The sequence below is a fragment of the Lepisma saccharinum genome, chromosome 13, assembly GCF_977018435.1.
Source record: "Lepisma saccharinum chromosome 13, izLepSacc3.1, whole genome shotgun sequence".
Lineage (NCBI taxonomy): Eukaryota > Metazoa > Arthropoda > Insecta > Zygentoma > Lepismatidae > Lepisma > Lepisma saccharinum.
This window is the reverse complement of record NC_139241.1, coordinates 79,758,212-79,782,423: the sequence shown is the minus strand read 5'-3', so window position 1 is coordinate 79,782,423 and position 24,212 is coordinate 79,758,212. Positions and strand designations below refer to the sequence as shown.

The window sequence follows — 24,212 nt, the reverse complement described above, 5'->3', positions numbered from 1 at the left end:
CATATACATGAGTGTTCACATGCTCATGCGAACATCAGGCAACGTGCCTGCAAACCATGCTAACACTGAAAACTCCATTGATAGTGAATTTGTTCAGAAATTGGCATGCCTTTCTGAAATTTTCCACAATCTGAATGTTTTAAATGTATCTCTACATGATACAAGGGAATCGTGCAACTATCAGATAAGAAGTCAGTTTTCAAATGGAATTTGCTGCTTTGCAAGAGGGAAGATTAAAGACAAGAGCATTAATGATTGCTTTCGTAAATTGAGCAAAGTTGTTAGAAGAAAGAAACTGGAGTACAATTAATGCAAGAAATCCAAACACTGTTGTATGCCTGTTTTTACGATTTTATCCATATTTTCTTACTGTCTGCATTATCCATTTTATCTCATGAATATCGTATCGCTGAATGAATTGGCACCAGCTTATAAATATCAAAAAATTGTACACCACTTGTATTAATAACACACATTATATTTTCATTACTTGTATGTGTACCAACAGAAAATAAACACATTAAGAGATTTTGTGTTGATTTTTCATGGTCACATCTCTTGTAATTGATGGGAGGCACGTGCAAATTTTGCCAGTGGAGGGGAGTCACGACAGCTAAAAGTTTGAAAACCCCTGCCTTAGAGGGATTATTTTGCCCTGTCTCCCCAATATTTGAACAAATTACAATGAATCAAACTCTCAGTATCATAATAGTTTCTATCTTTCTTTGCAGGAGCCATGCTGACGTTTGTGTTCGCTCTGCTGCTTGTTGCAGCGGCTGTAAATGCAGACACCAAATATGGAAACCCTGCATACAATAATCAGAACCCAACGGGAGGCAACGGCTACTACAGCTATCAAAACCCTGGATTCAGCGTGCAGTCTGGATATGAAGGGTACCTGGTCCCCACGGGAGATTCGTCAGGATTGTTTTCACTACTGAACACACCAGGAATGGCAGACACAAAATTGGAACCCGCTGCTGCCGAAACTGGAATAAGCATTTTGGGACTCTTGTCACTCTTGCCTCTCGGTCTAAAGCTGCATGTTAAATTTATGTTTGTTCTTGGAGCATTGTTCCTGTTGTTCCTAGGTAGCGTTGCAACTGCGGCTGTCTGTAGATTCACTCCTCTTTGTTCCATCACTTTCCCGTTCCTCAGAAGGAGGGAATTCCAGTCCCTCCTATCTTCCGAAAGTCTTAACGAACTCACAGGCTTTGTCACTAAGGCTATTGACAAGTACAATAAGATTCAGAATAAGAGTGTAACAAGCATGAATGAGGTGGACAGCACGAAAGAAGAAATTGAAAGCAATGAAACAGACTAATTTTATATATTTTTATGTGTATTTCATTAGTTAGCATCTCATCTGTCAGTCACACGTGTCACTGTTGAATTGTTGGTTAAGAAGTATAATGTTTACAAGATCCTTACACAAATTACATGGATTCCGAATTTGTATAGAAACATGTAGTACTTCGTTCACTGTCGTATGCAGGATTATTTTTAGATGGGGCTGGAATTGTAATGGTGGATATTACATTCTAGATGGAGGATTACACAATAAAATATATTGTAATTACCATTTGCAACATTCGTTTTGAAAGTTGAAAGACAGAAATGGTAATCAGGGGTCATTTTAATGGGATTTGTCTTTAGCACTGGTTTTTCCTGATTTTATTACTGCGTGCATTTCAAAATTTGAGGAGGGGCTTGTAGCCCTACCAGTTACCCACTGTGTACGCCAATGACTTCGCTTATCTCAATATACAAAGCCTGGAAATATAGGTTTTCATACAAACAATTACTTTTTAAATTTAATATTAATTTTCAAGCAATCCTACATCGATAAGTTGATTTTTTCACGTGCTTAGATAGAAATATTTCACACAGCACCAGAATTATTCTTGAAAAGGTCATGAAATAATTATAAACAATTACATTTGTACTGAAAAAAATGGCAGACATGTCAAAAGTGTGTTGCATTATTGACAGGCAAGATTTTTATGGCACAGTCTAATTTATACATTAATCCGTATGCTACATATGAATGTATATATGTATCTCTGTAGTTGCTTAGAATATTGGTCTCTATGACTAGATTTTTCATTCATGTGTCATATTTATGTCTCTGCTTTTGAGTTAAATTAATTGTATTTGGTCTAACCAGTTGGGCTTCCCATGCTAATGGTGGCTCAGTAATAGTTTCTGTACCAATTGTAAATGAGGTAAAAAAAACTGAGTTAGATAGTAAGGCTTGAATTTTAGTACATGTGTTGCCACACTGTAGTTTAATCCTCATGTAAAAACTTATTAATCTCATTTTGAAAATGTTTCTGGTAATAGTTAATGTTCTATGTGCACATTATTCACATCCGGGTTTCTGCACAACATGGGATATCTCAATCAATAGAGACAATGCTGCATGGTTTCTGTTAGAAACATCATTTGCTAAGCATGTGGAAGGAAAACAGGTTAGACTAAGGGTGCGTCCCGAAAGTCTTAACGAAACGAACAAATTCAATGAAGATAACTGGACTTGTGAACCTGGTGAAACCAGTTATTTTACAGACATGTGGGATGCTCTAGACAAAAGCGCAGGCACAGCGTTTGTTTAGAGAAAGTTTCCGCATGGCATCCAACAGAAGGCAAGACATTCTGGCAGAAATAAACTCTTCTGCTGATACTGTTACTCATTTTAATCACATTGTAAGAACAGTTGAGGCACACTCATCTTGTGTATGTTGCTTCATATCGCTCTCTGTTAAAATTATAATACATTTTCCAAACTAGTGCAGTTTGAAGCTATCATGCATCCACATTGTCTGCAAGCAGCATATGATTCTCATCGAACAAACCAGCCTCCTGGCCCGTGCATTTGGTGAATTTCGTTCTCACACGAAATGCACAAAAAGTGACTGGGACAGCATAACAAACCTCACAAAATGCACAAGAGCACTTATGCGACGGCCAGTTACCATAACTCGTTTAACACATGCGACTTTCAGAACGGACACTAAGTGAGGTTTATATCTAGTATACAACTCATGCAGATGTTGCAATCAATAAATATGTAATTGGTAAAGTTTTTTCACATACCAAATTCTAAAACAATATCTTGAACAATAGATACATTGTCCAAACATCATTATATTTAACCAGTGGAAAGTTACCATGTAAGTTATCAAAACTGAACACATATATGATATCATCATTTAACTTTAAAAAATGTTTGGATGTATTCATTACTACTTCACTACAACAGAAGTGTATTCTTTATTCGTCTTTTTGTATTGTCTTGAATCCATTAACTTATGTTTGTATGATCGTAATTTATCACTAATAACTTATTGAAATATTATTTAATTAAATATAATTATAATAATCATATATTGTTTTCATTATTAGCTCCTTGTAAATATCTAATTAAACAATTTGTTTAATAATTGAAGGGGTCGGGTGTAAAACATTGTAAGTGACATTTTGGTCATTTTTGAGTTACAAAGTAAAATGTGCCATCCTTAAATTTTCACATGAAATTGTCATTTATACAATTTACATTGAACTCAGTGAAGCCTTCTGAAATTGATAAACACAATACGAAAACAATTTATCTACAGTATAGCTTCTAATAACCATTTTTCTTAATGAGCTCAGAAATAACCAAAATGTCACTTACCATGTTTTACACCTGAGCCCTTCAATTGATACAGTATGCAAGTTGGTATTGTGGTGTATTCTGTCTGAATGACAATTTTTTTTTTTAAGTGGCAGTAGAACTCTGGAGCTGATGTGGTAGACAACCATCTTCCACCAAACACCAAAACTAAATACTAAGAGCTCTAAACCTGGGACTCATAACGTAACAATTCCTAACCTACAATTCCGCTAAGGTTTAATAATGCATATGTGGTTAGGTTACGAGGACCAGGTTTAGCATTTAGTTTTGGCGTTTGGTGAAAACTGGCTGTGCCCTGCCCCAGACACATAGAACTGCCAACGTAGCTGATGGTTAGCCTTTTTTGTATTATATCCCTGGGGAAAACTTTAAGAAAATGGTGTTGGTCAATCACAACGGGAACAACTGAGAAGGTATATGAAAATAAGAAATGGTGGATTCTAGTCTGTGAAGTGAGGTAACAGCAACACTGTGACTCAACGAGCCAATCAGGTGTCACCCAAAGAAATGACATTGAGCATACGTTGACACCCAAAGGACTCTTGTGCACAGTCCATTTTCTTCTTTTGTTATTACAATGTAGAATGAAAAGTCAAATTTCCTATTTACAGCTTACCCTCTATTTGACTGAGGGACCAGCCAACTTCCATGGCAAAGTGGATAGCACAGCATGCTATGATGCCAGGGGTTCTGGGTTCAAATCCTTGCCTGTAATAGAATCCTTGGGGTAAGAGGTTGATGATCGCTACCCATAAGCAGTTATTGAAAGGGATATTGTGATGGTAACAGTGAAGACCAGATTTTGGGTGGAGATGTGGTGGTTGCCAGATCTAGGATCCTGAGGTTGAAGGCTGTGGATGTTTTCCTCAGGCAAAAGCCACCGCAAATGTTGCAGGTGAGGATATAGATGAAGTTTGAGGTGTGGCAGGCCTCTTTGGGGTGGAGGATAAATTTGTCAGTGGCAGTGTGAATCTGGAGGGTGTGAGAAGTGATGAAAATGGGACAAGTTTTACACCTTGGACGGTTGCATTTGTGAGAGGTGAGATATTGGTTGGCTATATCTGCAGATACCAATAAATAGCCTAGTTATGATACCTGGGTATGTATGTGTGTTTATAAAACATTAATATTATAATTAATATTAATATATTATATTATATAATAAATATTATTATTAATAATTATAATTAATAATAATAAAACATTAATATAGCAAAAGAAAATGGCTTTCACACCAACAGAATAAACCAAATCAAAAAACAAGTCAAAAGAAAACTAAAGGAAAAGAGAAATACAGACAGATGAAAAATCTGTTGAAAATAAATTTGTGTGCATTCCATTCCACAAGGGATTCTCACATAAAATTGCAAAAATTTTTAGAAGATTTAATTTCAAAATTGTTTTTAGATCACCACGAAGTTTGGAATGTACATTTAATGAATTAAAAATGAGTAACTCTCTACCAGACGTGGAAACCACAGGAATATGTAATATAAGTTGTTCATGTTCAAAGTATTATGTATGACAAACAGCAAGGAAAATGGCAATAAGATGGCAAGAACACAATTTGGACATTATAAATCTAAACCCAAGAACAGGTTTGTCAGCTCACATCATCAAAGAGAAGCATTTGATTAAAAAGAGAAGGGTTTTAAAAAGATTGACGGGAAACGAAGAGTTGAATGTCTGGGAAGCTTCGTTCATTTCAGAAGAACACTGGAATAAATTAAATAATGAAAATGGTAACATAGATCCAGTATGGAGTTTTCTTTTTCACAAATGGAGTAAGCCACCATCTTTAAAATTTAATGTAACAGAAAGCATCAAGAAACTTTGTTAAAACAATGATGACGTTGAATTACCTGATGATATTTGGGATTCATAATTTTAAATAAGAAATAACGTAATCAATTTTTTTTATCTGAAATAAAAATAAAACAGACTGCTTCTTTTCACAGTTAGGTTGCTATATTACAACAATGTAACATTGACAACATCCATTATATAAAGGATTCTTTTTGTTTAAAAAATTGCTAACCATTGTTATAACTGTATCTTTAGTCAAAATATAAATAAATGTCTGATGAAGGGAGTGTGTGCTCTTCTGAAACGTCACAACGAAAAACTGTTTTCTTATGCTTGTAATAACCGTAAACTACAAGAAAATAATTAAAATACTGACAAAGGCAGAATTTATAGTATAAAAAAATATATACACTAAAAAGGTAATGTTTCCACCCTCTAACGGGGTCTGATTCAGATGAATACTTGTGAATATTCGTCTGAAGAAGACCCTGTTTTGAGGGTGGAAACGTTACCTTTTTATTGTATATATTTATACTATACCTAGGTAAATTCTGCCATGGTCAGTATTTTAATATCTTATTAACATGGAATCAAGGTTTAACAGTGTTACCATGTGTGTTTAGTTATTAATTGATTACAATAAACTCATGTACAACAGCTTTGAGGGGTAGGGCCTACCTACCGATTGCTGACCTCACACCCAGTCTCAGCAGAGGTGGGTGTTCATCCGAACAAGTTTCAAGGTAACGTGTGGTGGTGGTCAGCACAGGGTTATGCTATTCGTTCGTAGCTCCCCAATTTCCTCATGATGGTGGGTGGCCACTGGTCCTATACACTGGCTGAAATCAGTATAAAAGTTGTAAATGCCAACCCTTCCCCTCAAGAGCCTCAAACCTGCATATGGCCCATAGCCCGAGCCCAAAGCCTGATGCACGGGAACGGTGCAGGACATATTACACATAGTTACTGGGAAAAAGGATTTTATTAGAAAAAGACAAAAAATAACGTGTTTGCATAGTATATTTACACATAGTCACTGTACACTTATCTTTGGCTACAGCATTTTTCGGCTTGCACTCATGGAAGCATTGTTCCTTTCTTTTTTAGTTCAGATTAGTGACACATACCTTGCACACATTACCACATGCTAAAGTGCCTTACAAAAATAATTGCTATTAATACTGCATTCTTTTTTTACATCAATGCTTTACAGATCAGACATGTATCAATGAATAAAATACATTCTATATATTTTATATATATATATACCAAAATGATTTCACAATTTCTTCTTTTCAATACAAGAAAAAATAGAAGAAAATATAACATCAATGTCCAAAATAATTACTTCATTTCTCTTTTTGGATGGAAAAATATCCAGTTACAAACTCTACAATTCACTTGTTACCTAATTCTCCCACAATACACAACTACTATTACCATTTCTGAACAATTAATTGCACCTAATGAACACAATTTAAGAAGTCTATTCGCTAGTATCATTTTAGGAGGCCATGATAAAGTTGATCACATATCTTACTACCATGTAAATGTTTGGTTAATGTCTCTATGAGGGTAAGTCATTAAATAACAGGAATTTTATTATAAACTTCATGGAGAATTATGCACAATGAAAATTTGTATTTTGGGACTCAAAATGGTTCCTTAGCAACAGGCCATAAAGGTCTCGTGACGATCGAGCAGTATGTGTCTGCGCCGTAGCTCGTGTAATATGTCAGCTCCAGCGTTGACTTCCATCGTAGAAGAGCAATGAAGTGCTATTCGTTTTTTGTGGTCAGAGGGAGTGAAACCTTCTGAAATCTACAGCAGAATGAAGGTTCAGTAGGGAGACAATTGTTTAAGTGAGGGAGGAGTGTACTAAATTAACGAATTTGGTGGTCGATCTGCTATTTCACTGCCTCAGTTGCCATGCAAGCTAGCCTCCCACTCCAATCTTTCATTTTTAAAAACGGATCTTCCCACACATTCATACACTCTCCCCTGACATAAACAATTGTCTCCCTACTAAACTTCATTTTGCTGTAGATTCAGAAGGTTTCACTCCATCTGACCACAAAAAACGAATAACACTTCATTGTTCTTCTATGGCGCAAGTCAACATTGGAGCGGCCATGTTGTACAAGCTACTGCACAGGCACATACTGCTCGATCGTCACGACACCTTTATGGCGCCTTGCTAAGGAACTATTTCGAGTCCTGAAATACAATTTTTTGTTGTGCATAAATCTCCATGAAGTTTAGAATAAAATTCCTGTTATTCAATGACTTTCCCTCGTAGAATGATTCCATGTAAATTTTCAGTTTCAGGCCAATCCTTAGAATAATGTTTGTTGTTCTATCAAATACTCTGATCCACATAGGCACTACAGGAAGATAGTGAGTAAAGTTTACAACAATAAGCCATTATTAATAGCATGATATGCAGTGCTTGAACTGGAAAATGTTAGCGGGGGGGAAGGGGGGGGTGTTTGTTCGAGTCTTGGGGTTAGCTGGGGCAAAAATTTGACTAGCTGGGAGAATTAATTATATAAACTATGTAATCTTTCTTTAACTAAACAATAATAATTGAAAACTGCTTTACAAGAGTCTTCTATAATAATGTCAAGTCACGACAAATGTTTCAGAAATTGAAAATAGTAAAAGAGCTCTCTCAGTTCAGTTCAAAATCAAAACAGTGGTCTGACAGACCCCTCCACGGTAGTTCCGTGATTATCAACGTACATAATAGTTAAGGGTAAAGCAAAGCATCTCCTTACCTGTTTCACTGTCCTTATGTTAAAACTAGAATTTCAGAATTTAGTAGTTTCAATTTGATAGTTTCTGAATTTGGGATATCATAGCAGATTAGGAGAAGAAATTTCGAAAATGGCTTCACTGGCATACAACTGCAACATTGGAAAAAATCCAGAATCTATGACTACCTCACTGTTTTATACTCGTGAGCATTTTGACAATTGAATGTATATACATCCACTTTATGCAAGACTGTACCTCAACCTCCAAACAATGAATATTAATCAATCATGCAAAATTATAGGCAATAATTAATCTTCAATGAACAATTAGAGATCAATTATAGAACCTATTATGTAACTATCTTAGGTACAACTTATCAAAGAGATCTACTATGCAAGCTATAAAATTCAACTTGGATTCATAAGATGGACATGTTGAAAATGGATTTTACCAGAGGGAAAATACCCTGTTCATTGATCTTCAATACTTCTCATGATTATAATTTATATGGGTTATTTGTTGTAAATATAGTCACAGAAAGTTATAATTTCCATTGTAATTATTATAATGAATGCAAACAATCAAATAGAATAACACTTAAGTACCATATTGGATTAATTGACTAAATGGTTCAGACTTGCACTATAGTTATAGAATACTGCATAAATATATAGTTGTAGGCTCAATTATATTTTCCAGCTCTGATATAATTTCACAACATAGGGATAAACTTTAAAAACAAATGGAAATCGTAAAAATTCATAATGGACAAACATGCAAATAATTGCACACTTAATTTTTTTTAAAAAATGCACTAACATTGCTAGGGTTACAGAATATTTAAAAATATTAGCAACATAAATTTAATAATCCTTGTTTCAAGCAGCACAATTGTGTCCACATGTAGTTTCAATGTAAAAAGTATTTAAGTATATAAACCTATATTATACACTATCTTCCATGTGATACCTGCAAATTTATTAATATTATTTCATAAATAACTAAGTTGACACGTGACTTTTTTTATTACACTTTAGAATAAAGATCTTGCTAACAACTTGACAGTATTGCAACAATTTGTAATAGCTCTAAAATCCACATATTGCAAGGGACATGAATTATAAGCCAGATAAATGTTAAACAACTTAAGAAATGGGTGAATGGTGTTTACATGGTGATGTAACTAAATTAACAAAGATAACAAGACAAGCTGAAAATGTATCAAGATTGATAAGAAGAGTTCTGCACAGATAATAAGAGGCATGTCTACAATCTTTTTCTTTTTGCCGTGCACCGAAACCAGAGTTTATGCAGGGAAGCTTGTTAAAACACTTTTACGCCCTATTCCCATTGATGTGGTGTAGTGTTGTTCACCATTTTGCTACTGAATGGGTGAAGTAACTTGACACAAGTCAGTTTAGCAAGTAGTGATGCCGTGTAAGTTGACAACTCTTACACAAGTAAGGCTGGAATCCTGTACATAGGCCTGGTATGGTTTACAAGATGATGAAGCAGTTGGTTGATGCACTGGATCTGTTGTAAAATCACAGATCTGTCATAAGTTCTATGCCACCACTGGCAAAAATAAATTGTTTAACTGAAAATGAGAGAAGATGTGCTATTTCGAAATGTAGTTTAGAATAGGTTTGAGTAGTAGAAACACTGCATGCCTCCTTATCATAATTAACCAATTTTAAACAATTAACATAAAAAGAACCATGACCATCGTTTTGAATGGTCGGCAATAAGGATTCAATTGTTACTCATACTTTAACCATTTAAAATTATAAGGCACAAGAATAACTCTGTCAGTTTCCTGTCACTCAGTGCATGGATGCTAGTAGGAATTGTAGCTTTCCTGGTGTCATGACTCGAACAAGTGTTCTCGGATTACCAGCCAGGTTAATTGTACATTAGCATCCAGTATTTCGAGTCCATACATTTCTCTCACCATCAGGGAATGTTAAATTGGAGTCCAGTAAAAAGTTATATGTGTGAGAGTGAAGGGGCAGAGCTTAGACTCTGCTCTGTGATTGGTCCGCTCTGGATCCGAGTGTTACATTGGTGGATGTCCTGCTTTTAGCGAGAAGTGAGTTCCAGGCATGACTGAGTTGAAGTCCCGAGAAGCAAGAATTACAACAGGGCCATGGGACTTCAGCTCAATCACGCCTGGTATTTATTTGTCCGTAAAAGTACAACATCCGTGAACCGTGAATAAAACACTGGGATCCAGATCAAACCAATCACAGGACAAGTCTAAGCTCCACCCCTTCACACTTACATGTTTAACCTTATACTGGAATCCAATTCAACATTCCCTGGTGATGAAAGCAATGTATTGGCTTGTTGGATGCTAATGTTGAATTCAAGAACACTTGTGCGAATCACATGGATGCTGACGCTGATGCATTTGCACCATCTACTTCACCACAGAAGCTAGCAAGAGAGCTCTAGCTTGCCAGTAAGGGAAAAAATCATGACATGCAGATGCCAATGTCCCTATAAACAATGGTGAAGCAAACTTTGGACTGGTGGTGGCCGGTTTGCTGATGTGGTTCATGCTCATTGACAAAACCCTTGTACTGCTGTCTGCTGTTTTGGCAGGAAAAGAATACGAGTTATGCCTCTTATCCTATTCTGTAGGATGAATTGAATCGACTCAAAACCAGCTTTAATCATTTTTCTTGTGTGTACGTATTGCCTGCATTGTAAAATTATTTCTCTTGTGGTTTATGGTTCTTACAAGCACATAAACACAATTTTCGATGTAACGCTTCGAGAGAACGAAAGCTTCCTTCATCAGACATTTATTCTTCTTGTTTGCTTATTGTTACAGCTAAAACAATTAATGTTACAGGTATAATGATTAATGTTACAGCTAAAGCAATTAATGGTACAGCTATAACATTTAATGTTACAGCTATAACAATGAATGTTACAGCTATAACAAGAAGAATAAATGTCTGACGAAGGGAGCATGTGCTCTGAAACATTACATTGAAAATAGTGTTGATGTTCATATAACAATTGTAAACTACAAGACAAATAATTCAGCTTTGATAATTTGTTAATTAATTAATTTACTGCCATTGGTTCACTGACACTTTACTACTCATCTTTTGATTCATTTGTTTCCTATAAAACCTTCATTGCGATTAATCTAAGTAAATTGTGTAGAGGATGCTTTGCAAAAACACAAATGTCTCCAAGTAACTGCTATATCTCAAGAAAGAAAAGACGAAACACCTCAGAATAACATATATTTTGAATTACTCTTAATATCTGTGCAGATATGCCGTACAGAAACATGACAACAATTGAACAAATTCCTCCGTTACTTTACACTTTTGGCACAAGTTAAAATAAACAAGGGCCCAACAGATCTGTAATGTAATTTTCCAGTCTTTATAGCCAATACAATTTCATGTACATATCTTCACTTTTCAAAAGATGATGAATTGAACACATACCCTGTGTAGAACTATTATACATATCACATAACCTCTTACTTTGATCACAGTGCAGTACAGCGCATACTCTGCAAATAACTTAATGTGCCACTTATAGTTATTTACCAATCATCAGGGGGGATGTTTAGATCCAGACCTGCTAACCTTGCGCAATACTGTTATGGCAATAGTTCCCCTAATCTTCCGCACGAGATCAATTACTTCGGTAGTACTCATTGCTTCCACACTCTCATCATTCACCTGTGAATATAAAATTATTATTAGTACAGTTTCAATTATGAGAAACTACAGGTCAAATTTATATAGTGTATGTAAAGTTTCATGTGCATATTGCACCATGCCAAGAAGGCACATTTATAGCAGTGTTTCTCAACTGCTGGGCCAGTTGGGCCCTAGCATAGGTTATACCGGGCCACTGCCTAATATAGTTATTAGTTTTTTTGAGTAAAATAATATATTCATGGTGGTTGCGGTAAACGCGGTTTAAAATTACTTACGTGAAATTTAGAAGATTTCGTACTTCCGCATTGCACAAATTAATGGTTCAATCCTATTAATTTCGAAGATCCACTGTCTTCATTCACACAAGGTACCATCTCCGCTTCAAACGCCGTACCCTTTTGTGAATGAAGACAGTGGATCTTCGAAATTAATAGGATTGAACCATTAATTTGTGCAATGCGGAAGTACGAAATCTTCTAAATTTCACGTAAGTAAAATAATATAGTCATCAATTTCCCAATTTGTATCAATTGGAATTTTCAGTGTTCAAAAAGATGCATGTCAATCACAATCAACACTTACCAAATTAATTTCATGATGGACTGAGGAAACGACAAGATTTTATTAGGTCCAATGGTTGATAATTATTTGTCAACAACCCCACACATAATAGAACTATTTCTCCTTTTGATTATGCCATAATTTAATTATTAATCTTTAATTTCGATGGTACATATTAACTAATGTTGTGAAGTTGAAGAAGTTAGGAAGGCATTTACGAGTAAACAAGTTGACTATTAAAAAATAATCTACTGGGCCACAGTCATGAAGGATGAGAACCACTAATTTAGAGGTTGTGTGGGTAGGGCTCCACACATTCTCGATCTAGGTCATATTTATGGTAATGTGATCAGAACCACACTCCATCAACTTTTACCCCCACCCCCAGGTGACCCACAGGTACTCATATATTTGAGGCTGGGTGAACCCCAGAGCTGCAGGCAAGGTCAGACAAATATCAACCTTAGATCACCCACCTTAGGAATCGAACCTGGGTCTCCCACATGGCAGTCAGACACCCTACTGACTAAACCACTGTGGCTCCTTATGTAGTATAAATATTGTAAAATTCTTGCAGCAAACATTGCTTTGATTTGCCAAAGGGTTGTTTTAAGTACACTTCATGCTCAGAAGGCCTAACCAGGACTGAACCTACAGTTGGAAGTTATTTCTGAATCACTATGTAATGTGCATCAAGGAGAATCAAACTCAGAATACCTTGATTACAAGGCAACAGCATTACAACACCACCTTCAGAGAAGCTGATTTTAATTTGTGAGTTGTTCCTTGTTGGGAAAAAAAATTCTTTCTATGAAATCTGAAAGCGTAGCTTCAGTTACAAGAAATAACAAAAGGTTAGGTAATTATTTTTACTTATTCATGAAAAACAAAAATCAGAAAATTTGATTAAGCATCAAATTAAAGTATACAAGATTAAAGTTCACAATTATATTTTTAAGGGGTTGCATAACTCGAATAATTATTCACTAACAGATCAGCACTGTATTAATGCAGCTAACATCAAATATTCAAAAATATGCATCCACTGTCAGGACGTTAACCATTTCTAATACTCACTAGCTTTTCCAGGTTTTTGAGTCATGTTTTGAAATTCCAGGACTTTTCCAGTACTTTTTAAACCAGGAAGTTTACATCTGGAAGGGTGTAAGTCAATTTAGGGGAGTGCAAATGTAAATTTAGTGTAAATTGAGCTTTGTGAATATGTTAAGGCAGTGATGCTTAAATTTAAGGTGGTAGTTTAAACAATAGGTTAACCCTAACTTTTCCAGGTATACCAGAATTTCCCAAGTCTTGGCAACACTGCCAGAGGAACATAAAATATGAAAAATGCACATAACGAAGTGTTATACTCTAAGCAAGATACCCATATGTAGTGCATGCTTTTAATTTGTTCAGTACTTTCTTGTACTAACCATTAGCACTTGGTCCCCTGCTTGAAGCCTTCCATCCTTTGCAGCTACACTATCTGCATACACTGCACTGATGTACGTGCGACTATTCCCGTCTCCTTGAAGACTAAACCCAAGCCTGCTGTTCCAACCTTTTGAGAGCTCAACGGTGAATACCTAAAAATAAAAGTAAATTATGGAATGTAATACACTATACAGTGAACTTCTTTTAATTCAAACAGAAGTCTATTCCCCTTGAAACTCCTATTGACACCAATATTAAAAATTCACGAGTAATTCAAATTTTCGAACCTTTTATTTTGATAATTCGAAGGCAGCTATTCAGAGACAGCTGTAGGTAAGAGAAAGTTATTTTTGCTGGTATGCAGTCTCCACACTCATCAATAATGCAGGATCACCCACTCCTTTTGGGTGCACATGTTCATCATTTGAAGCCGTGAATGTTTTTTTATCTGCTCTCAGTTTCAGGCGGTTATTCCATGGAGTGAAGGGAATGAGTCATTCCATATAAAACTATGCTTGTGTGAACAATTTATTTTCACAGTTTTATTCAAACTATTCGGCTTCAGTATGTCTGTAACACTCGGCACGTTTCGTGACACTTCAGGAATAGGAGCACTCTGCTAATCTGTGGCACTCTGTGTGCTTCATAGATTTTTGGCAAAGGGAACGCATCTGGCCTACTCATTCCGTGGTCTTGTAGTATCTTGAGCCAAATCTGCCTAAAATTTTTTATAATGTAATGTCTTTTTTCCTAATTTAGAACTAGTTTTTTTGCTGTGAGTTATTCCAGTGAATTTCATCAGATTACTTAATTACTGTGGTCCAATTGACACGAGGGGGAATGAATCCACAGAACTCATTCCAGGGGGAAACTTGCTTGTAAAAGGGCCTCAGCCCGAGAAGTTTTCATGGGAACAGGGAGATTATTCTGGTGGTCCACCACTGCCTAATTTACGGGGTCTAAAAATTAAACCAAAATGATGTGTTAGACATTCGTCATTTTAATTCAGACCAATACACACTGATCCAGAATGCCGAAAATATCAGCAAAAATCTGGAGCTTGCTATTTGATCCCTAAATCCATGCAAATGTGTAAGATTTGATATTTTAAGGAAAAATGAACACTTTAGGTACGCAGAATTGATGCAAGGTGTATCTAGATCTTTATATAAAAAGTATAATTTATGACCTATTTCGATAAACACTTGCGAGCACAGAAATAATAAGCAAGACATTTAAAGACTGAAGTACATTCATAGAAATAAAATAAATAATAGTAACAATGATAATAATGCTGATGATAATACCATAATTGTGAAAATCGTTAAACTGGCCTCTGTGGCAGAATGGCTAGCATACAGAGCTACAGGATCCTGGGTTCGAATCACGCAAGAAGTTTTGTTTTATTGATTATCTTCAATAATGCATCTTTTTGTTAATTAGAATTTTGGATAATTCTTGCAAGTGAAATAGAAATAACCATTCATTCTTATGGGTACTTGCATATACATCGCTCTGTGCTCTCTTTGACCTTGTGCCATCATTACTGATAAGGACAATAAAAAATTGACGCTCTATTTATGAAGCATTGACTTGATTGGCTAAATGATTTTACAAAAAAAATTATGAATAATTACTCAAAGTGTTGAAATTTAAAATAATTTCTAGCTTGTTCGTTTGAAATTACATGGAGTCAGTTTGCAAAGTGGGGAAACACAGGGGATTGCCTTCACCCCAGTCAAAAGAAAATTTTCATTAAACATCCCCCAAGTTAGGATAATTTGCATAAGCACCTACTGCACTGTCTCCATGTTGAGCCATACAACTTATCCTCAAATTCGACGAAGTATCCCGCTGTTAGGAATTTCCACTTTGAGATGTTCACTATATGCACAAATAGGCTAATCGGGACTGAACCTACAGTTTAAAGTAGGATCTGAACCACTATGAGCCTCCACAGGGTATCGAACCTGGGACCGCTTTATTAAAAGGCAACAATGTTACCACTACGCCACTGGGGAGGTCCGTTTTTCAATTTGAACATGGGTGGATTATATGAGAGAGTGGTTCTGTACCTGGTGGAGGCACATAGCAGTTCAGATCCCACTTCAAACTGTAGATCCATTCCCAATTAGCCTTTCTATGCAGAAAATGGACATAAAAAACAAAACTGAAATAACTAATCCTCACATTAATTGATGTAGTACTGTGAATAGTAATCCATTATTGATATGTAAAAGTAAGCAATCATCCTCCCTATGGTAATCCACTATTGTTTTCCTGTCGTTTACGGTAATTACAAGCATAAGAAAACAGTTTTTCGTTGTGGCGTTTCAGGAGAACACACGCTCCCTTCATCAGACATTTATTTTCATTTTGACTAAAGATACAGTTATAACAATGGTTAGCAATTTTTTAAACAAAAAGAATCCGTTATATAATGGATGTTGTCAATGTTACATTGTTGTAATATAGCAACCTAACTGTGAAAAGAAGCAGTCTGTTTTATTTTTATTTCAGATATATTTTTTTTTGATCACATTATTTCTTTTATTTAAAATTATGAATCCCAAATATCATCAGGTAATTCAAAGTCATCATTGTTATCACAAAGTCTCTTGATGTTTTCTGTCACATTAAATTTTAAAGATGGTGGCTTACTCCATTTGTGAAAAAGAAAACTCCATACCGGATCTATGTTACCATTTTCATTATTTAATTTATTCCAGTGTTCTACAATGAATGAAGCTTTCCAGACATTCAACTCTATGTTTCCCGTCAATCTTTTTAAAACCCTTCTCTTTTTAATCAAATGCTTCTCCTCGATGATGTGAGCTGACAAACCTGTTCTTGGGTCACAACGAAAAACTGTTTTCTTATGCTTGTAATAACCGTAAACTACAGGAAAATAATTCTACAATGCAAGCAATGTGAACATACAAGAAAAACTATAATCCACTATTGATATCTAAAAGTAAGTGATCATCCTCCCTACCACAATACATACTTATATCAGAATATATATCATACCTCTCCTTCCGTATCCTCCATATCTTGTTTCAGACTGTCCTGTTGACTAGCAATGGAATCTTCCGTGAGCGTACGGTCTTCCTCTTCATCCGGTGTGAAAACAACGCCCTTCCACTTGAGAAGTCCCTGAGTGCCATCCTTCTGGCTGAAAAGCTTTGTCGGAATGTCCTGATCCGAGGAGGTTATCGGAGAGGCGACCTCTAATGGTGCATTTTGATTATTGTGCGTCAAGTTAGCCGACTGGTAAGCGGGGTTATGGTAACTGAAATTTGCCGTGGGCATACTACTCGGTTCTGACAATATACTGCTGTCGTTGCACTCGGTTGAATCGGTAGGGCACTGGTTTAGGCTATGGGGAGTCTCCTCTTCGATTTCACTCACTGACGAAGAGTTCATGAACAGATATTTCTGCCTTCTGGACCCTCTACCTTCGAGATTTAGGAATGTTGGTCGCTTTGGTTTATCTCCTTCGGGTGATTCCGCCACGGGTGATATGCTTCTTTCCATTTTGTCCACACCAGCAGAGCTTAAGTCCATGCATGGCAGCTTCGTTGATGACTCCCTTGATATGTTGTTGCAGGTGCCGAAATGATTGCTTTTACTCGCAAGGCTACCAAATCCTACAAAACATAATATTTCAAATTAGTGTTATATTAAACTCTGTTACATTAAACTATATCATAGGCATGCACAGGGGGGACAGACAAGAGGGGGTGAGTTGCCGCTTCTAATATGTTCAGAGAGGTATTCCTATTAATAAACCATATTACACCATTAGAAAGAGATGAATAAGCATTTTCAAGCCGGTGACAGTAACAAGCTACGAAAGGAAAGGGGACATAAGAAATTGGATTGACCAACAGGGTTGTATTTAGGGGAGTCTAAGGGGTCCATATCTCCCCCCCCCCCCAAGACTTACCAAATACTAAAATTAATTAAATAATCGATCCCCGGCCGGTTCAAATCCGGGAACTTTTCTAACGATGGAAGCGGCCCCGGCACCCACCCAGCGTCGAATAACATGGGTACCTGGGAAAAACCCTGGGGGATAAAGCACATCACTCCCACTCATGACCGGATCAAGAAAGTGTGGGGCGTTACCCCCACACCCCCTATACGCCTTCATGGCATGGTGCTATGCACAGGGGAGCACTTTACTTTATTTTTTAATGAAAATGTACTTGTTTGGCATTTGTTGGATAAACGGTGTTTATTTATTTCTGCAGAACTTATTGGAAGGCAAGAATTATATCGGGATCACACAGTTTTGAAGGACAGAACCAAAGAAGATGTATGCACACTACTACTCATGAAAATATGCACAAAATGTAATCAGGAACTTTGCTTTTTCCATGAACTGGATGTAACAGTCTTTTATGTTAATCAATATATATTCAATTCTATATCTTTGGACAGTAATTTCCTTGCCAGAACAGTTGTTTTCATGCAAATTTTGGCAATTTTATCTACACATATGCTAGATAATCCTCTTACCTATTCATGCAATAATAATAATACAATATTAATTTACATATTTTAATTCATATTAATTTAATATAATTATAAGCATTTAACTTAAAGATTATTATTATTATTATTATTATTACTTCTGAGACACTTGGTTTGAACCTGTCCCCAAATATATTTCTAGATATGTGCCAGTTGACAAAGCAGAGATGTTAGAACCTCTTCTACTGACTGAATGAGGACCAACAGTGTCGCATATGCTTTCCAATATTTGTAAACATATGTGCATTCAATTTGCAATTAGCGTGTGTGTATTGAGCCTGATTTTTTTCTGGGAGATGGGAATGAAATTTTTCTTCCCCTGGTTGAAGTTTCAAGGCTTTTGTACCCTTCTAATAAAATGGTGTGTGTATGCCTATCAACCCTAAGCAATTATTATTTACGAAAATAATTCTGCTGTTGTCTCATATTGACAACATTAATTTTGTATTTTGGTTATTTTATGTTGTTCTTCTGCTACGTTTGACTAATCGCTACCATTACATATTCGGTGATGATAAGAAGAAACTGGTGAAGGGACACTCATAAAGAGCACACATTTCCTGGCAACTTCAGTGATAAGACTGAAAGTAAACCACTTAACATTTGTGACCACCAAGTTGGATGTTGTTCGCATCATGGCCGTGCGGTCTAAGGCATCATGCTTTGGGCTCCAGCTACAGGATGCATGCAGGTTCGAGTCTCCTGAGATTTCACCCTGTGTATGGGACCGGTGGTCACCCACCATTGTGAGGAAATTCAGGAGCTACGAATGAGTAGCGTAACCTTGACATGAAAACCTATAACAATGACTGGGGATTTGTCGTGCTGACCTCACGTCACCCCGTAACCGTTTGGATATGAGGCCGGAGTTAGTAGGTAGGCCAGGGGCCACCATGGGCTGTTGTGCTATGGGTTATTAAGTTGAATGTTAATGAAATGTATTTTGCATTCTGTACGCAGATAAAGAATTTCCATTCGTATAATCAAAATAAGAATATGGACAGAACATGTTCTTATCTGTCAGGGTTGATGAAAAGAATAATAAACTTCAGTTTGGAAGAAATATTTCGAATAACAATACAATGGTATTATTATTAACTTTTAAATTTTCAAGAACTTTTGTATGCATTAAGTGTATTGTTCTTTCATATTTTATATTATTTTTGCTTTTGTAACAATGTCATTCCTATTGTGCATTGTGTCAGTTTCAACGAAGATATGGGTCTCTTGTAAAAATGGTGGTTATTATTATTTGTGAAATCTTATGCTTCAGTTGATAAGCGATGTACAAGGGAGAGTCAAATGCAAATCTAATTTTGTTTTTTTTGTTTTAACTAGTAGCCGGTCCCCATGGTGGAGTGGTTAGCACATCGCGCAACAACGCCAGGGATCCCAGATCGAATCCTGGCCTGGGCATGGATGTTTGTGAGCATCCATTCATCAATTTCATCATATCATCACTCATCCCCATCATCGCAAATTAGCCTGCACAAGTTTGCTGCATTTTAGCAGAGACCTATTTGTTGATCTACATACATTCTCAACTTTGAGTTAGTGCCTGTCCACATGCAGTCACTTATGAGCCACTGCGAAGGCCTTTCCACCCATCTACTGGCAAACGGAGACCATTATCAAACTTTCTTCTCCATTAGTAAACTTGCTGGTGTGGCAAGCATGTACAGATATATTTAATTTTCATTTGCCAAAAAATTTCTGCAAGTTTTAGGCTGACAGTGGGCAAGAAACCACTCCTCTTCACAGGTGCAAGTGCGTATAGGAGGCGCCATCTTTAAAATAACAAAAATGACATTTTGAAGCTCACTTGATTAGTGTTGCAGCCTTGAGGTCGTTTTGTAAATAACAGTTGATACCTAATGTAAATTTTAGCTGTATTCAGTCTGCCCTACAATTTTTATTGAACTTTTAAGGTTTACATTTGACACTTATAATACAAAAACCACAAGACAGAAAAGTCATTTAACTTCTCTACAGCTATGTATACTCACTGTCTTCCATAACTGTGTGTATATTAGGACTAGGAGTTTTAGTTAAACGCCGTCTTCTCGGCGAAGATGTTGGGGAGGAAACCTGACCGTCTGACAACCGACGGATCTTACTGCCTAGAGAAACACCTCCAGACTCTGACGGAGAATTTTTCTTCACAGCCAAGTCAGTGAGCATGTCCATCGCCTCCTTCCTACAATTAAAACACATTTAAAATTAATTGAACATAAAAAATAACTCATAGATGAGCATATCAGAAAACACACGCACACACACATTTTCTGGCAGTGTGAAAATTAATAACTAAATTAATAACTTACTAACATTTTAACTAAAGACGTGTTTGAAATAAAATTAAAATTGTAGGTGTGTATGCACTTAGGTTATCTGCATCTGGCATATTACCATGACTAAAATCAACATGTGTCTGTCAGGACCAAAATTTCCTTGCCCAACTTAAAAGCTGAGGTTTTGAAGGAAGCACCCAGCACATATACGGACAAAACACAGGAAAATACCATCCTACAGAGGATTATACTGGCCTCGGCCTGCAGAAATGCAGTTTTACAAAAGAAATATGTGTGCGTGTATGTGTATGTGTGTGTAAACTACATACATGTACAATCATATGTGAATAAACCATAAATGTTTTAGTACTTCTTATGATGTACATGATAACAAATCAACTTGAATAGTAAATGAACCTGTCTTCCCAGAAAAAAAACACTCTATATAAAAAATATTTTTTTGACAAAATTTGATTTTATTATTCAATATAGTTGCCTTTGAGGGCGATACAACGATTATAGCGGTCATACAATTTTTCGATGCCATTTTTATAGTACGATTTCTCTTTAGCCTCAAAATAGGCCTCAGTTTCGGCGATTACCTCTTCATCAGTGCTAAATTTCTTTCCAGCGAGCATTCTTTTAAGGTCTGCAAACAGGAAAAAGTCACTGGGGGCCAGATCTGGAGAATATGGTGGATGGGGAAGCAATTCGTAGTCTAATTCATATAATTTTGCCATCGTTTTCATTGATTTGTGACACGGTGCATTGTCTTGATGAAACAGCACTTTTTTCTTCTTCAAATGGGGCCGTTTTTTCGTGATTTCATCCTTTAAACGCTCCAACAACGCTATGTAATAATCTCAGCTATCTCGATCAACTTCACATTACGATCATTTAAAATTATTTTGTGGACTTTTTTGATGTTTTCGTCGGTAACAGCCTCTTTGGGGCGTCCACTGCGTGCATCGTCTTCGATGCTCATTTCGCCTCATTTAAATTTAGCAAACCACTTCTCAACGGTTGATTTTCCTGGTGCAGAGTCCGAATAATGTTTATCAAGCCAAGCCTTAGCTTCAACAGTATTTTTTTTCGCCAAAAAGCAATGCTTTATTAACACACGAAATTCTTTTTTATCCATTTTTTCACAATAACAAAAGCTGCTTCACTCACAATGCTATATCTCACGAACTAATTATCCGGCAGCTGTGAAATTTATACACGTATCTTTTGAAGGTTAGTACTAAGTAAAAATCACATGGATTTAATTCTAGTAACGCCATCTATGAGTCAGCCTACGAACTTTTCAGCCCAACTGTTACATGTCAGTGTGTATTTGTGTTTGTGAGCATGCACACGAACTCTCATACAAACATTTCTAAGGGGTCATAAACAAAAACTTATTATATTAAATTAGAATACTACAATGAAAAATCATGTCATGTTACCTGTCAGTGTAAAATATAAATGTTTTATGAGCAACAGGAAAAAAAAAGGTTCAGAGAGAAATAGAGTGAGAAATATAATACCAGTAGTTCAGGGTCAAGATCGAAACTTTTAAGTCACCCCTCGTATTATCTTACCTCAAAATAGGCCTGGCTTTTAACTTCTTACAAGGTTCTGTTGGAGAGAGAGCCGACACGGGGGTCTGCGAGTTGTCTCTGTACAAGCGTAGATTCACTTCCTCTGGACACTGCCTTAGAAACATCACTGCTTCTTCATGACTCATTGGAGAAATATCGACCCCATTCACCTTGAAGGAAAAACACATTGTATGATAATACTGCAAGCATGCTTGGGATTATGACATCAGCACAATGTTGTAATATTAGCTGCATTTTTTTGTATGTGACAAGACATGACATCATTGTAATGAGGTATCTAGGAAGAAAACATGAGCAAGCTTGACAATACATTTTCTTTTTCTTTTCTCTTTCCATTGTTTTAATGAAGGGGGGTAGGATTCAATACAAATGTTTATTTTTGTTGTTGTTCATTGGCCATTTGTAATATTAGTCATTGTGTAAATTACGCCTACATTGTTGGATTCAGGTAAACACAAAATGCATATATTTACAAGGAAATCTGCTCTTCTGTTAAATCAACAATATGAACAATAACTAAAAAAAATACACATTTCCACTGCTGGTATATACTGTCTACTTTCTAATTAATTGTTATTGCATTTAGCAACATGCGTATTGGTCATTTTTTATTCTACAGGGTGAGCCAAAAGTCCCATTACACCCAGAAGTCCCAATCTTCCATCGTGTGATAATGTATTGTGGGGTTATATCAAGCAGCAAGTTGCCGGCACGCATTACCACACAACTAACAAACTGAAAGAAGCCGTTCGGCATGCATTTGCCACGATCACTCGCACAATGCTGTGTAGAATTTCACATTGTACCTGGAGGCGCATAATTCTCTGTTATGAAAAGGATGGTGTCCACACAGACATCTTGGACTAAATTGTTGTTTGTAACCTCCTCAGCTAACATGTCTTGTCTCTTATCATACTCTATTTACTTTAGATCCATAACCTTCCCTCGTCGCAAAATACATAGGGGGGGAAGGGACTTTTGGCTCACCCCGTACAACAAATTTCACTGCTTTCATTAAAATTTGTTGAATCTTTAAGTACAAAGAATCAAGAACAGTTTATCAGCATCATCTCGTAAAAGGATTTAATGGAGAATGGAGAATCATTTATTCAATTATTGATTTGGTATAATTTACTTTGCTTTTCTGCCACCTTTGGCTCATTGCGAAAATGAGGATGAGTGACAATATTATGAAGGGACACTGACAAAGAACACCCAGGCCCAGGAGGTTTCAAACACATGAGAGAATGGTGAAGTGAGTAGCTATACAGTGACATAGGTTTTTCCATTTTATATATTTCTCACACGAAATTTCTTAAATTTAACACACTACTTTAGCCAACAATAAAAAATTCCTAATCTGGGTAGATACTGTCAATTGTAGAATACAGTCAGACGTTTTGTCAATCACTGTACAGACGATGTTTGAAGGTTTGAGGCAACACTTTCTTCCTGAACAAGTATCAATTTGAGAAAATTATAAATGTGATGGACTTGTTATTTATCGTTGCTTTTCTGCCACTTTGTATGAGTGATGAAATTGATGAATGGACACTCACACACACCCATGCGCAGGCCGGGATTCAAACCTGGGACCCCTGGTGTTGTAGCACGATGTGCAAACCACTCTGCCACAGAGGCGGGCAAGGAATATGAGATGTGATTAGATGACATTGATGAAGGGACACACATGCCAGGATTTGAACCCCAGAACTTAGGTGGCGAGATCAAAAGTCAGCACACCCTGCCACTGAACTGGCATATTATATTTTCACGTGGGGCAGGCAGTGGAGTCCAAGGGTAGGATTGTCAGGGATCATATATCGGCCCTATTTGAACCGCCTTAAAAAAG

At 36.4% G+C, this 24,212-nt stretch overlaps 1 protein-coding gene across 2 annotated transcripts in view; it reads right to left on the bottom strand.

Moving 5' to 3' along the window:
- Nucleotides 1–6,492: 6,492 nt before the first annotated feature.
- Nucleotides 6,493–24,212, bottom strand: part of LOC145997453 (multiple PDZ domain protein-like) — a 382,394-nt gene continuing 364,674 nt past the window's right edge. For both annotated transcript variants that reach the window (XM_083134520.1, XM_083134521.1), the window contains exons 6-10: nt 22,340–22,509; nt 20,472–20,662; nt 16,957–17,576; nt 13,926–14,078; nt 6,493–11,949 (exon numbers count right to left, since the gene is read on the bottom strand). In XM_083134520.1, the coding sequence (XP_082990646.1) occupies nt 11,821–11,949; nt 13,926–14,078; nt 16,957–17,576; nt 20,472–20,662; nt 22,340–22,509 (1,263 nt within the window). In that variant the 3' untranslated portion in view covers nt 6,493–11,820. The remainder of the gene's footprint in view (nt 11,950–13,925; nt 14,079–16,956; nt 17,577–20,471; nt 20,663–22,339; nt 22,510–24,212) is intronic.